This window comes from Rhinichthys klamathensis, unplaced genomic scaffold, assembly GCF_029890125.1.
Source record: "Rhinichthys klamathensis goyatoka isolate OS25496 unplaced genomic scaffold, OSU_Roscu_1.1 h1tg000221l_1, whole genome shotgun sequence".
NCBI classification, from domain to species: Eukaryota; Metazoa; Chordata; class Actinopteri; order Cypriniformes; family Leuciscidae; genus Rhinichthys; species Rhinichthys klamathensis.
In genome coordinates this window covers 890,890-907,195 of record NW_026606745.1, presented here as the reverse complement: position 1 = coordinate 907,195, position 16,306 = coordinate 890,890, and the positions used below count along the sequence as shown (strand labels likewise).

General features: G+C 37.6%; 1 protein-coding gene across 1 annotated transcript in view; it reads left to right on the top strand.

Annotated features, from left to right (window-relative positions):
* The first annotated feature begins 6,857 nt into the window (after positions 1-6,857).
* The window catches only part of nudt14 (nudix (nucleoside diphosphate linked moiety X)-type motif 14), a 47,234-nt gene continuing 37,785 nt past the window's right edge, over positions 6,858-16,306 (top strand). Inside the window, exon 1 of the mRNA XM_056264430.1 lies at positions 6,858-7,159. Within this exon, the coding sequence (XP_056120405.1) occupies positions 7,079-7,159 (81 nt within the window). The 5' untranslated portion in view covers positions 6,858-7,078. The remainder of the gene's footprint in view (positions 7,160-16,306) is intronic.

Below are 16,306 nucleotides of genomic sequence, written 5' to 3'. Positions count from 1 at the left end.
CTATTACGAGTCACGTTATAGGCCTATTTTCAGTTCAAAATGGCGAAATTAGACAAAAGTATATTCGTGTGCCTGATTATTTTTGTCATTCGTTTAACATTTATGAACTAAAAAAACTGTCAAATATGAAATGTTTAGTTTAGCTACTTACATCTCGCACTTGACTGCACACTGAAGCGTCGAGTCTCACTGCTAAAATTCGCGCTCAGCTTCTGTGAACATAAAGCCCGCCTACTTTGATTTCATTGGTCATCTCAAATTTTCTGACATTGACGAGCAGTGACAGACCAATGCGGCTCAGATGAACTCACACACACACACACACACACACACACACACCCTGTCCTGTTTCTGACGTGCGCTCTGATCGGCGCCGCTGCGGATTGAAGACGAACAACGTGCTGAATCTGATTATAACAAGACTGAAGAAATAAAAAATTATCAGGGAGGAAAAATCTGAGGGGGCACGTGCCCCCTCACTTTGAATGGGCATGACGCCACTGCTTGCGTTTATGCTGCATATTTATACCTGAGAATGCTTTGACGCGTTTCCACAGCGCATGATGCCTAAGGGAACGTCTGCCAATTCCACCAACTGCGTTAAACGTAGCCTATAATATCTAATATTTAAAATTACTTTTAACATTTAAAAACAAACGTTTCCAAATTCCAAAGCTTGTAGAAGGTTCCTATTGGCAATACTGACCTGGTAGCCTTGAGTAAATTAACTTATCTAAGAAAATGATTCATAAAACATATATAAAATCAGTTGAGCCTATGTTTACTTTCTTCACTGACACAGACGAAAATGAAAAGACTACCAGTTAAAGTCCAGCTTTAGGAGGGGAAGAAATAGGGCAAAATAAGGAGACTGAGAAAAAGAAAGATGGAGATGAGGAGAGAGCAGGTATTGACAAATATTCTAATGCCCACTGACATGGTTTTAAAGCTATTTATTATCAATTTTTTGGCCTTCAAAAGTCTTAAATTGCACATATGCAGGTCAGAGAAATACAACTTTTCTCGATGGAGCATGCACCCCAAACAGGGGGGGGGGGGGGGTTGGTGAAGTAGGCTAATGTCAAATTTCCATAATTGTGGTTGTGATTTATTTCTGTTATAGTTGTCTTCAGCCATTTTGGTGTGTTCAATTTGTAGTTTTGGTCTTCACATTTTTATGTTTGAATTTACAATATGAAAAACAAGGCTGTGTTCCATATTGTGGTGTTCAGCAATTTTAACATAGTATCGTCATCATATCAGTGTAGATGGACCAAAATAAAACCATTAAAATATCAAGTAAATAAGGATTGATACATGCCACAGTGACACTCTTGTCCCAAAAAGTATTGCTATACCACGATACTCAATATGTTGTGTCCCACGGTGAGTAATTTTTCCCTGTTGCACCAACACAAAATTTGAGGGTTCCCCCACCTGCCAAATCCCACCTTAACCACTGTATATTTGTATGTATCAGTGGTGTGCGTGGTGTTTTATAATGAGTATAAATGTTCTATTTATTAAAACCAAGTATAATTTTCAATTAGTTTTACGCATTTTTACATTTATTCCAAAATAATAAATAAAGGCAGCAACAATTTAAACTATAGGCCTATATATTATTTGTGAAATGTTCAGCTTTTCTTTTTAATAGTTAACTTATTTTCAGCAGTCATCAAGCTTGTACACACTGGTCACAGACACGAAGATATCTTTAATTTCCCCAAGCTGATTGCTCACTAAAAAACCCCACAGCCATCATGTTTTCTTTTCAGCCCATTTCAAGTTTTATTTTTACGTGACATAAAGCGGTGAAATGTCTGAGTTGTTTACTTTACCATTAACGCCATCATCGTTTTTATTCAGGCCGATGAGAACGCGCACAAAAACAAGATGCGGGATTTATCGCACAAACCAATCATAACCGATCATATCCAATCAAAGTGAAATAGGGCCATTGCCTCCTCTCAAGTGACTTTCCCCCATTCATTCTCAATTACCTCCCACTAAACCTACGGCACAAATCTGTTTTAAGTCAATGAGGAGGACAGATGCACGACAGACGCGGACTCCCGCTGTCACTTCACCTGCGGGTGTTGCTGTTGGACACTGTTACTTTAGAAAAACGAGCGAATTTGACACTTTTTAACGTCAGATTTTGGAATATTTGCATTGTTTTATTTTTTTTGTAATAATATAGATTATTTTCTCATCCAGTTTTTTTTAAGAGACACTGCCTCCCTTGCCTCCTCGGAGGAAACGCCCCTGATATATATATATAGGGGCCGCTTTCAAATAAAAACTTGTGAAAACAGGTTTCAAAGTGCACATTTTTGAAAACTATACCGTTATTGTCTCTGTGTAAACTACAAAAACGTGAATTTGTGAAAACGTTGACGTCATGTACAAGCGTATTACGTGTTCAGTCCAAAGGCACGTCGTTTTTCTTTACAAAGTACTGGCCTGGCACCATAATACGGTGGGTTTTTTTAATAGTTTTTGGGCATCGTTTTGAAAACGTTGTTGTCACGTGAAAAACACAGGAAAAACTTTTTGGTTTTTAGTACATCGTTGTCGTGTTTAGACTTGTCAAAGTCGTTGTCAAAGTTATGTGAAAACTATGTGAAACCAACATGAATACAAGAGTACATTGCCACGTGTTTTGAAAAGATCCTTTTCTATATCGTGGACACTCATGTCCTCACTAAAATGTCATTGACCCATATGCAACTGGCCTTCAAGGCCACAATCTCTTCAGGATGTCGTGTCTGGCTCGACACCATGTGAACGCTAACAGAAGGGTTGCAGGCACCTCAGCTAAGTGCATTCCCAGAAGTCTGACCTTTGTCATCTCCGGCAACAGCAAATCCCTGCTTGACCCCTTGCTGATAAACCTACTGTGCCTAGACTACAAGGGGAGACAGAGAATAAGCTAGACATATGAAAAGGAGTGTGTGAGGCTCCATGACCCTGTATTCTCTGAAGCCAGCAGTGGCCTGGCTTGTGTTGCAATGCCAAAGAGTGTAATTCAGAGTGAAGGGACGGTCCAAACCACAGTGACGCCCTGAGGTGCGCAGGGGTGCAGGATTAGCACTCTGTTGGGGCTCCCGAGCCAAAAAGATGGTCTGATAAGATACAGGGGGTCTTGCAGGGGGCCTCATGCTGACTGAAAGGAGGACCGGGGGATCCGATATCCGTTTTCCATTCAGCTTTAAGATATAGACTGTGTAATGAGCCATGTCTCATCTTGAGTTATCTTGTGTTCTCAGACTTTCACTTCTTCGGCTACTTATTTGGATACTGTGCACAGTTCAAAACAAGGGCAGTTCACACAAAAGCTCTGCCGCAGAACACAGGGCTATATTTACAGTGCCTTATATAAATAGTTTCAAAATCCTGTGGATGTTTAATCTCTTTTGGTACAACGTTTTTTTTTTTGTTTTTTTTTACCACAAGAAAAAACTTGTAGAATAAGAGATCATCCATAATAACATACAATGCCACTAGTCTGACTCCCAGACGAATGGCTCATATGAGCCGGATCTCTCAATGAATAGTTCAACAGCAAAAGTCACCGGTTTGAATCAGTATGACAAGTCCTTTACAGAACTGGATTCATCCGAGCAGTTAGTGAATCAACATCTGACTCACTTACTGAACCGCAGTTTATCATTCATTTCATAGCTTGTGTTTCTTCATATCAGTAACATTACTGATTGACCTTTGTTAGTTTAAAACATGGAGATGATAAATTATATTAAAAAAAATATATATACGTATATATATGTGTCTTTTGTAATAGCTAAAGTAACAAGTATTTAATACTTAACATATATGTATATTTTTGTAATATTCGAATCAAGTGTCCCCACGAAAGGCTCTTAAACTCTCAGTGAACCCCTTTTTCAACTTCGAAAGTTACGACTGTGAACCTCTATTCTGCTTATCAAAAAGTGCAGCCATGTTTAATCGGCTCATATCAATTGGCCGGGTGGAGAAAAAAGGGCTGCGTTTCCATTCCAGTTGCACATTGTTTTGTCTGGCAATGTTTATTTAGATGTAAATCAGCCAGCAAAAGTGTTACATCCTGCCAGTGTATGGAGGGTGCGACTTCTGGCCCTTTGAGGAGGAAACTGGCTTGAAGAGATTGGGACCCTCGGAATGTCAGAAACCGAGTGCCCTATTGCAGTTTGGGTGACATCACCCTTTCTCCCCGAATTTATCGTTAAAGTCGGGGCATCCTGGGTGTTACACGTCTTCAGCTCCTCTCAACACCTCCTGGCCCGGGCCTGTATGGTGCTTTTGTGATTACACTGATTATTGTATTATTGTAGGCAACCACAATCACAGTACTGCACAGTAGTGCGTCTAAAGATGTTTGGAAAGGTGCACACCCCGCGGGGTCTATAAGGAACACGCTGAATTTCCATGATGCCTTATCGTCTGACTTCCACCCCGCCTTCATCAAAAGATCTAATTTAGATCAAATTAGAACTTGTATTTTTCCAGTCAAACTCAGAAGATTGGAAGGGGCAGGAAAGGGGAACCAATGGGCGGAATCTGTTCGTGTGGGAGAGTTCTGAGAACTATGATTAGAGGTATGAGAAATATGATTGAAAGAACAGGGTGTGGAGTATATTGTGGATTGAATTGCCGTCACATTAATCACTGTGGTTATACAGAGAAACCAACCACATGAGAAATAAAACATTTGGGTCAATATTTGTTTTCAATATTTGTATGATTTCTTACTGGATAAGGCCCAAGGATATTGCAGAACATATGGGTATATAGAAGAAGAATGCAAATACAATTATTTGCATTTAAATACATCTGATTGATGACAATTAATTGATACAGAACTAGTAAAAATCCGATGTCAATTTCATTCTAATTACTTTGGATGAGACAATAATGTTGGATATAAAAACAATATACATAATTCAGGAACTGCACGACAATTTCGACCTCTTTATGTCTGTAACCTTGACCTGACAGTCATATACTGTAGGTCCCTAGTGAATTCCTCCGTGTAATTAGCAATTCGCTCCACTTCTGCTGTCTCTGAAATCATGTCAAGCCATCAATAGACATATTCTCCACCTGTCGATGATGAACCGACAAGATGATGTCATTTCTATATGTGAAAGGTGTGATCACAGACATCTAGAGCAGACCAAAATTGTCACCATATGGGCACTTTCTGTGGTTGTGAAAAAGATGGTGACTAACAAACATCATCTCTCAAAATACATTTTTTATACACTTCTGATCAGTACTGACTCTTGAATTTTCTTGTTCAAATTACTTTGTTAAAATGTGCTGAAGCAACTTAATTCTTTCATTTTTTCTCACAAATTAATATGATTAGGTTCAATCTACTTGAATCATTTTTGTTGACAACTAAGTGGACAGTGGATCTGTAGTTCCCAGCATGCTTTGTATGGGACTCCATTAGGAGAGTACATTTTGAAATTAACAGTTATTTTGTGTTTTTCAATAAAGAGAAAGACTTGTTAGTGCTTAATGTGCTGTTATATTAATAGTGATTTAAAAGAGTTTATGTTATGCTTTTGAGTTTCGTTGTGCAGAAGAGTGGCGTTTGTGCATGGAATTGCATGGAAAAGTTCTCCTTAATTAAATTAAGTTCATTAAAAAATAATAATAATTGTGCAGGGCAAAAACTGGACCTTTGTGAGCCTACTTTCAGCTGTCCTTCCAAGAGTCACAAAACAGTTTTGATACTTCAGCACTGGGACCACAAACACACTACCCTTTCAACCATTGAAGAAAAGGAATTATAAGATGTTTCAAGAGAGGATAAGCTTTGTCAGCTGGTTTTGATGAGACGCAAGCAGAGGCATACAGTCAGATAAAAAAAAAACCCTGCACCAATCATGAAACACACAGTTTACCTCTGCGATTCTTAAGACATCCATGTCAAATGCTGCATTCTGTTTTCTCTAAACTACATTGAAACCACATGTTTAGACATTCACTGGTCCATCACTGATGTTTTAAGGCCATCAGATAAGCAGAAAGATTTACTCTGCAATAGTGGAGTGTTTGTGGGGGTAAGAGACAGAAAATGAAGAACTGAAAAAATGAAATACATCTACTATTAGATGGAAAAGAAAAAGTAGGCTATAAAAGAATGTTTCAGACAGTATGCTACATTATTCACATGACCTCACTACATTGCATGATTAATTAAGAGAGTGTGATGATGAACAGTTATCATCTCAGAACATAATATTATTTCACATTTTCAATCCATTTTTGTGTTAAAAAAAGATCCTTTCATTTGGCAGATAAATTAAATAAATGAATCAAGAAAAAGAAAACTATATGAAATGTATATACATATGCATAATAAAATATAAATATTTTTAAAGAAATAAAACGAATAGGCTATAAACAGTTTGTTGTTACTCACAATATAAGTTAGGCTATTATTAGCCAATACAAAATCTTTCTTGTTAAATTCGTTTTTCTACAAATAGCCTACTAGGCCTACTACTACCTTATAATATTTCCACAACAAATACCTTAGTTGTCCTGTCGAGGAAGGTGGGGGGTCAAATGAATCATTCAGGAATTTGGGCAGTGCACGTTTCTGAAAAGATTTACAGAAAATTGATCAATACTTTTGGCGGTTTAAATTCTTTAAAGACTTTTGGCGGTTTATTTAGCGAATCACGCGCTCCCTGGAGTTGGCGCTATCTATGTGAGAGGTAATGCCTGCACGAGCCAAGCACACACCTTAATGCGCGCGTCAGGCGCGCGCCCGGTAAAGGTCGAAAAGGGGGCGTGCTGAGGCGACAGAGTCCGTTGTTTAACCTTAAAATAAAATTAAATAAACGAATGACCTTATCCTTAAAACTATAGCTGACTGGCAGTTTTCTGCACCGCATAGTCATTCTCTCTACAGAGCATTACTACAACAACGCAAAGACTAAACAGCGTTCTTATTCTGCCCTTCACAGGCTTCCGTAGACATTTCCCCTCATTCTCCCGTAGTCTGCGGCTCTGCCATCTGTGGTGAGAAGTACCCGTGGGCAGCTATATCAAAGCCATGGAGCAGATCAATAATATTCAGGTGGTTCCTTGCACCAGCTCTAACTATCTGAGACCGTTTAGGGTGCATTACAACCAGGTGAGTTGCTATAGTTTAATCGCACGTTATCATCTGTCAGTGATGCGGTCACACCTCATCATTTTGCTGTCAGCAGCCCAACCCCCATTCATTCTGTCATTGCTTTTATCGACCAACAATGCGCCTAATATTTCACAATCAGCATAACATACATAGCGGCATTCAGAATGACAAACGACGTATTTAAAATGTTGCTGATATCGTGTATTGTGATCTTAGGCTAACTAGCAAGACGCTATTAAGCTATAGACAGGAAAGCATCCACTTTCCCTCGAGCACATGCTTTACATTAAGCAGCACAGCTGCCTTAGGCTTTATTAAAAGCCTGATGCAAATAATATTATACCATGCAGTTGGTACTGAGGAATAAAACGATATCCTGGACTTAACATGATGGAAACATGCTAGAACACAAGCTATATTATCATTATTGTTATCCATACTGTTATCTATCTCTCTGTCATAACCAATTTTGGTTTGGTATATATATATATATATATATTAGGGCTGTCAAATGATTAATCGTGATTAATCACATCCAAAATAAAAGTTTTTTTTACATAATATTTGTGGGTGCATTGTGTATAATTATTTTATATATATAAATACACACACATGCTTGTATATATTTAAGAAATATTTTCATGTATATACTGTATATAGATTTATATATAATTTATATTATATATAAATATAAATATTTTATATATAAATTATATTTTTTTCTTAAATATACATGCATGTGTGTGTATTTATATATATACAAAATAATTATACACAATGCACCCACATATATTATGTAAAAAAACCTTTTATTTTGGATGTGATTAATCGTGATTAATCATTTGACAGCCCTAATATATATATATTTTTTACATTGTTAAATACATATTTGATTTACATGTTTGTGTATAAAGGCCTATATAATATATATATATATATATATAATGTATATAATATATAATTGTATATAAACAAAAAAAAATGTGTTTTGAATATAGTCAGGGTAAAGGGTATTGTTAGGACAACCCGCAGTGAAGGCCTTCTTGATTTTATAAATATTATAAGGACTTGGAGTTATTAAAACATTAAGCAAATTAATTATGTGACATCTGACTCATTAAAAGATAAATAAACTCAGCAAAAAAGAAACATACATTTTTTAGCATACTGTATTTTAAAGATAATTTTGTAAAATCCAAATAAGCTTTACAGATTTTTTTTTTTTTTTTTGGAATGGGTTTAAATAATGTTTTTCATGCTTAACCAGAAATAATGAACAATTATTGCATGTGCACCTGTGGAACAGTCCTTAAAACACTAAGGCTAAATCTACATTAACCCGGATATTTGAAAACTGCGTTTTAGTTTCAAAATGCTCTCCTTCCACACTAGCGTTTTCAAGCATTTTCCAAAGGTTTCTCATCCTCAATGAAACGCCCGAAAATGATAAATTCACCTTATTGTGCATGTGTAAAACCCTCAAAAAAGCTCAATTAGATGATACTGATGGAACAGACATAATCAAGTTCTCATGCTATTTTTCAGGCAGGATTATTTTATTTCATTCACTTATGTGTCCGGGTCGCACTCACTCGCCTTTAAATGTTTGGTCTAAAACACAACTGCTCTCATGTTTTGGCACAGGACAGCAATTGCGAGTAAATCTTTGCAGGACTGCGATATGAGGAGTGTACAAAGTAACATATCTTTAGCAACAGTGTGAAAGTTATAGCGCGTAATAGCGGTAAAAACACATATCTAACAGTTCAATATGCGTCACATGACTAAAAATGCTTCATCGTTTTCAAATACCTCAGTTTTCACAGTCCACACCAGGCATGAGGACTGCAGATGTGAACAGCGCAATAAACTGCCATGTCCATAATGTAAGATGCAGACAGTGCTATAGGGAGACAGGAAGGGCAACCGATCAACCTCGCATGGCAAACAACATGTAACCATATGTGCCCCCAGACATGTTTGAGAACTTCCAATTGCCTTTTTGGAAGAGTAGGTTTACATCTCGCAACAAGAACTGGCAAATCTGCTGCAGTCCGTGTGGATGAGATGCACTGTAGTACTTAGAGGGTTAGTTAATTCACCCAAAAATGAAAATTATGCAGGGATCGAATTTCGGTGCGGGAAATTCCCGCAATATAAAATCAAATCATTCTTTTAACAACTATCTGTCAGACGCAATTTCACAAACAGCGTGAGTGTTCAGCGGTGCCGCGTCTTCTATCTCTTCTCTCATAATGTGTTGTGTAAGGCAAGCATCAATCGCTGCGGCGATAATACACACTCGCGTTTAGGAGTCGGGACATGACGGAATATTCACTTGCACAATCGGGCCAGCAGTGCATCGTGACTGAAGTTTACCATTTGTACGTCTTTTTAAGTCTTACCAGTTTAAACATTTAAGCGATTTTAAACTAATCAGTGCTTCGCCCGCTCTCTGAGATGATTTTCTATGCGCACATTCATAGAAAATCCGCCTCAAGAACAGCTGGCCAGTAACAAAAGTTATTTTTCACGGATTATATTGCTTTAACACGCAAAATTGTCAATTTCGGTCTTCGTGAGTATACTCTAAACATAGTCGGTTTTGTCTTTAATAAGCATAAAACGCATGCCAGTATAATGAACACAGGGTCCGTGCACTAGCTCTTAAAGTGACGGCAGCCGTATGTGTCTGTCATTAATTTTGTTGTCAAAACAACAAAAGATAGCTTTAAGTTAAAGGAAACAGGATTAATAGCCTATGTTTTTAATTTATTCAGGACTAAAATACTACCCAGTGTTATTTTCCATTTGATTACTTTATTCAGTTTCTGTATATGAATACTAGTGTTAGAGACCTATTCAAAAACTTTTCTCTTTATTTGTATCTTTATTCTATTGTATTTATTTGTGCTACTTTTTTCAATTTAATTAAACAATTTAAATCAAGCTTCCTTGTGATGTGTAAATTCTTATCATATAAAATCAATATTAGGCCTAACCCATTGTAAAAATGCAATGAGCGCAAACATTTAGGCAAGATAAATGTAATAATTTTGTTTGGAAAAAATTCCCTTTCTCCCCTCAAACAAACCCCCCCCCCCCCCCATGAGAATCATCTAAGGGGGGATTTCCCCCCCCCCCCATTTTTCAAAACGAAATTCAGGCCCTGTTATGTCATTAATGACTCACCCTCATGTCGTTCCAAGCCCGTAAGACCTCCGTTCATCTTCGGAACACAGTTTAAGATATTTTAGATTTAGTCCGAGAGTTTTCTGCCCGTCCATTGAAAATGTATGTACGGTATACTGTCCTTGTCCAGAAAGGAAATAAAGACATCATCAAAGTAGTCCATGTGACACCAGTGGGTTAGTTAGAATGTTTTGAAGCATCGAAAATACATTTTGGTCCAAAAATAACAAAAACTACGACTTTATTAAACATTATATTCTCTTCCGGTTCTGTTGTCAATACGCGTTCAGTGATGCTGATGACGTAAGACGCTGCTGACGTGTGTCTGGTGTGTGTGTGTGTGTGTGTGTATTCCGGTTCTGTTGTGGATCCGCGTTCAGTGCCGCCGCTGACGTAAGACGCTGCTGACGTGTGTCTGGTGAGCCCGAGCTTCGTTTACAGTCTGAGGGAGACGCGCGCTGTAAACAAAACAATCTTCGCAAACATGTCTAAGGATTTCCACACAGAGGAAGACTTGCATTTTTTTGCCCAGACATATTTATTTGAACCCGAAATACACGGACGCACCAGACACACGTCAGCAGCGTCATCAGCGGCGGCACTGAACGCGGATCGACAACAGAACCAGAAGACAATACAATGCTGAATAAAGTCGTAGTTTTTGTTATTTTTGGACCAAAATGTATTTTCGATGCTTCAAAACATTCTAACTAACCCACTGATGTCACATGGACTACTTTGATGATGTCTCTATTTCCTTTCTGGACAAGGACAGTATACCGTACATACAATTTAAATGGAGGGACCGAAAACTCTCGGACTAAATCTAAGGGTGTATTCACACCAGGAAAGTCCGATAGTTCACTTGCTTTGGTCCGGACCAAATAATTTTTTTTTTTGATTTTTTTTTTTTGGTACGGTTCGCTTTCACACTGCTCTTTTTGCAAGTGAACCAAAATTTGTAAACAAAACCACACGTGTGCTAAGGTCGTCCATTCATTGGACAAGGATTCTCAAGTAGGGAAATCAGGAAGTGCAAAAAAGGCTTAACGTAAATTAACGCAGCATCATCCTTGTATTGTAACTATCGTTACATTATGAACTGCAAAAGATTTTTTTTTTTTGCATCTATGCGCGATTAGACTAAAGAGAATGCTCTGTATGTGAATGTCCTGGGGCCTCATTTATAACCGTTGCGTACGCACAAAACAGGCCCTGAAAGAGGCGTACGCCACTTCCGACGCATAAGTTGTGATTTATAAAAACAAACTTGACGGAAAAATGTGCGCACCTGCACGCAAACTCATGCGTACGAACATTTTGGAGACGGAGCAGTTTGGCGACACCGATGGTGAGCTGGAGTTAAATGTCTTTTTGGTGACTTTTAGACAGAAAATCTAAAGAAAATTATACATAGGCTATACAGAAAGATAATACAAATATAATTTCACTCACCAAGCATATCACTTGAGGCAAATATTCATCCCTTCTTAAATGTCCGAGCCAGCGAGCGCATTGTGCCGTTTAGTGAAACTAACGCCTATCTAACGACAGAGTCCTAATCATAAAAAAAGTGCATGTTCACAATAACAGTTTAAATAAATAAAAGAATGATTTAAACTGTTTTACTTCTGATATAAACATTTAGATTAAATATGCCATTGTCATTGATGGAGTTAAACACTTAAACATGAAATCATTACTGAGAAGTTACAACATTTTTTATATTCAATAAATATAAATATTTCTTGTGGATGCAATGCTTTTGAACACTTTTCCTCTGGCATGCTGTGTTTTAATATTTTAACTAAAGAGATAATTGCTAATAGCAGATTGTCTGAGAAAATAGTTTCGTGCAAATAATGCACAACAGTCTATCTGTTTCCATTAAAAATATAAATCAATAAAAAATACTATTTGGTCAGTGGAAAAGATTGTGAAAACTTTCTCTGAAATGTATTTTACACTATTTGATTTATTTATTCAAAAACAAGGCAAGGATAGGCTACTAAATTATTTTTGTTAATGTAGGCTAATGTGACGGCACATCCGTATTAGGCTATTTCATATTTTCCTAATGTCTATACCGTTAAACATGTTATCACGTGGATGAATAATCATATGCAAATGATATGCAGATGAGGATATGCATAGTAAAACTAGGTGTTGTAAGCTCCATATATGGTTATTTCTGGGAGGAGACGCGTGTGCGCACAATCTTCCGCTGACTGGGATTTATCGGGATTTATAAAGTGAATTCTGCGCAGGTTCTGGCGTGCGCACGGTTTTATAAATCTGAATATTTTTTTGCGTACGCCATTTTTGGCTTTCGGACGCACGTACACTTTTAGTAAGGATCCTACGCACAGTTTTATAAATGAGGCCCCTGATGCACACACTCATTCATTCATTCCATTCCAATGATGCACACACGACGCGCAGAAAGACGCGCAACAGATGTAATGTAGTAGGCTACAACAGATCACTTTCCCATAACGCAACTCCGACTACGGAAGCCTGTTAACTCAAAGGCGCAGTGCTTTCTTGCAATTGGGTCGGTTCATGTTCACACCGTAAACGAACCGTACCAGAGTTCGTTTGGAACCGTACCGAGACCACCTCTTCAGCTGGGTCACGGTTCGGTTGTTTGGTCCGCACCCGAGTTCGATTGCTGTATTCACACCTGCCCAAAAGGTCCGCACCAAGGGGGGAAACGAACTAACGTTCGATTCAATCGAACCAAACAAGGCAGGTGTGAATACACCCTAAAATATCTTAAACTGTGTTCCGAAGATGAACGGAGGTCTTATGGGCTTGGAACGACATGAGGGTGAGTCATTAATGGCATAATTTTAATTTTTGGGTGAACTAACCCTTTAAAGCAGCTGGTGCCACCCCAAATGCTGACTGCTTTTGATATTGGCTCCCTCTTTGTTCAGGGACTCGTTCCATTTCTGTTTGTTACAGGTCTGTGAAATATGTTTAGTTTGTGTCTCAGTTGTTGAATCTCTTTATGTTCATACACATTATTTACACATGTTAAGAAATTTGTTGGGGGGAAAAGCAGTTGAAAGTGAGAGGATGTTTCTTTTTTTTGTTGCTGATGCATAGTTTAGTTCTTGACATATAGCCTAGTAGATTGCTGTGAGCAAAACATAATCTTCTATGGGTGCGTTGATGTGGTGAACAGGTGTTTTGTATCATATAACTGTTGATTTTAAGTCTTGATTTTAGCTTTAATGGAATGCTACAGTATTTACCAATCAGGAGACTGCAGCTATTAGTTTAATAATTCATGTGTTTTTCCCCCAGTTTGTTATACATTAGGTAGTAGATACACATTCAACAACACTCACTACTGAGACAGCAAATGCAATATACATTATAATATTAGCTTACATGGATAAAAAACACACAAAAAAAACAGGACTTCATCATTACGAGGTCATTTTATGCACGCATTTAATGTTAATAATCTTTTAGCCACTCTAAGTGGCTTTTTTGCTCAAAGCCCTAAATTTAATTTGTGACCCTGACCATGCTTTTATCCTTTTTTTAATCTGTTGTTTTGGCATTGCTTTCCTTTTCTTATTTCTATGAAACTGTAGAGTAGTAGCTAAAGGCCCATGCCAACACATCTGTAGACCTCATATTCAAATAGCCTACAGGTATGATTTAGTCTTTTAACCTGTTGGTACTGACTGATTTTTGGCATGCATCCCAATCCTTTTCTTTGGGAACTGTGGTAGCAAATATGTCAACACATCCAGTGTTTTCCTGAGTTGACGTAATTTTTCCTTCTGTTGTACTGGTATGCAATAAATCCTTTTTGTTTTTTGCGGGGCACCTGTGGGTGTTTCCTCTTTGATTGTTCTCCTCAAACTGTGTGTTGCATTTTTCAGAGTATAGTAATACTTCCTCCTACTATAGTTTGACAAGCAGACGCTGGGTCCACATACACGGTTGCACATGAGGTGTCTTAGTCATCCACATCCTCTGCTCTGTGCGGGCATGGATGGAATGCATGGTGCTTTCTTTCCAGATTCTTGTGCTATTGTCACTAAGTCCCTTAATGTGAGGGGAAGGGATTTCAAGATGTTTCATGTTTTACTTTGGGTCACACACAAACTAAATCTTGTAGTATGGATATAAAGGGCAGCCTATTAATGGTCAGGCCTCGCTCAGTGGCTTAGGCTATTTGTTTTTAAAATGGTGGTCTGTCAGACTATTCGGACTACACCTACAACTAAATGCTATAGGGATGCCATGCTCCCTCATAGACTGCTGGCATTAGGAATGTACATATTTACCATTAAGAGCACATCAAAATATCATCATCTGATATAAAAAAATAAATCTGGTTTTGTATAAACGAGATTGGTGACTCAGACGGTGTCCAGATTTTCACTGTTTTCAGTAATGCCCTTCCTAAACAAGATGTTCCTAAACATGAAACAGTACACATGGTTACGACATTTTAGCATGATTTCTATAGTGGAATTACTGAATACCACAAAGATTTGGTGATGTTTGGCAGGCTCTCATTCGTTTGCCTTTGCATATTAACATTTATTCTCAGTGTAATAATTATGTGTTGATTAAACACTTAAGCATATCTACACTGTAAAAAACTAATCCTTGGTTTAAATTAAAAAAAAGTAAGTAACCTGGTTGTTAGCTCAACTGCTTGATCCATTAAAAAACAAACCCCATTGGTTCTTGCGGAAGTTCAAACGAAGCTCTCAGATTGGTTGCTTTAAAATTTTTAGTTCACTCAAAACTAAAACAAACTATTAGTTTATAATAACTAAATAGCTAAAAATTTTAGTTGATACAAAAAAAGTGATTGCTTTATTCAACAGAAACTCAAAATATTATATTATCTGAACAACATTAATGATCATAAGCCCTATTCGCACGGGATTAGTATTATCTGGGGACCTCGTGTGAATTAGATATTACCCACCCACGTCTGAATTTCGTGTGGCGCATTCACACGGGATAAGCGAAGCCTGTGGTTTTACTCGAATTTCCTGACTTATCTCGCGGATTTGATGGCAATTGGCAATAGGCTATTGCTTGGAAATGTCTTGTCGTTATTATAGGTCTAGCTATATGATATATCATAATACACAGAAGAATGTTCCTTACCACATGCTGCTAGTATACATGTTATTCATTTCCATCTAATCATTCTTTTTGTTTTTGCTCTTCTGATGGTTTTCAGCTTTCTCTTTCTGCAAATTGTATAGTTGTATGGTGTATAGCGATATGACCCAGCACCCAAAATACTATCAAAACACTCCAGCGCAACCTCCATTCTTCGCAAAAGATGGGTGAAAAAGCACACAGGAAACAAAAATCTTGAAAAATTATAAATGACCCCGCCAAATCACAGAGATGCCGATTCGCACGGGATTAAGATCGCAGACAACCTCCGCAATTATTACAAATGACTAGAGGTCACCAGATAATATTTATCCTGTGCGAATAGGGCTTAAGTTGATTTGACAAAATAATATGCAGTGAAATAATAGTAAATCATGAAATCATTTTCTATTGTGTATTTGTTGTAAAAAGCCAGATTCTGCTTTGAAATTGATGCTGTGGTACTAGGTCATAGATAGTAATGCAGGATATTTGAATATTGCTTTGTGCTAGGAATATGTTCCATTAGAGAGAAAATGAATACAGTATGTTTAGGCCAGTCAGTTCATAGATATAATTTGTGCGAATAACTACAAAGTGTTGTCAGGAATGCAAGCATATGAAGTCCTTTTCAGGCTAGTAGAAAAGAATAATTAGGCCTTAATTGTCCCGCTTTTCCATTATGAATGATCGTAGGAGGTCTTAAATGCATTAAAAGTGAGCGCTTTAAAGTGCAGGTCAGAAAACATCCAGACACTTTTTTCAGGTGCAACAGAAGATAAGTGCAGTCTATGCACCCACACC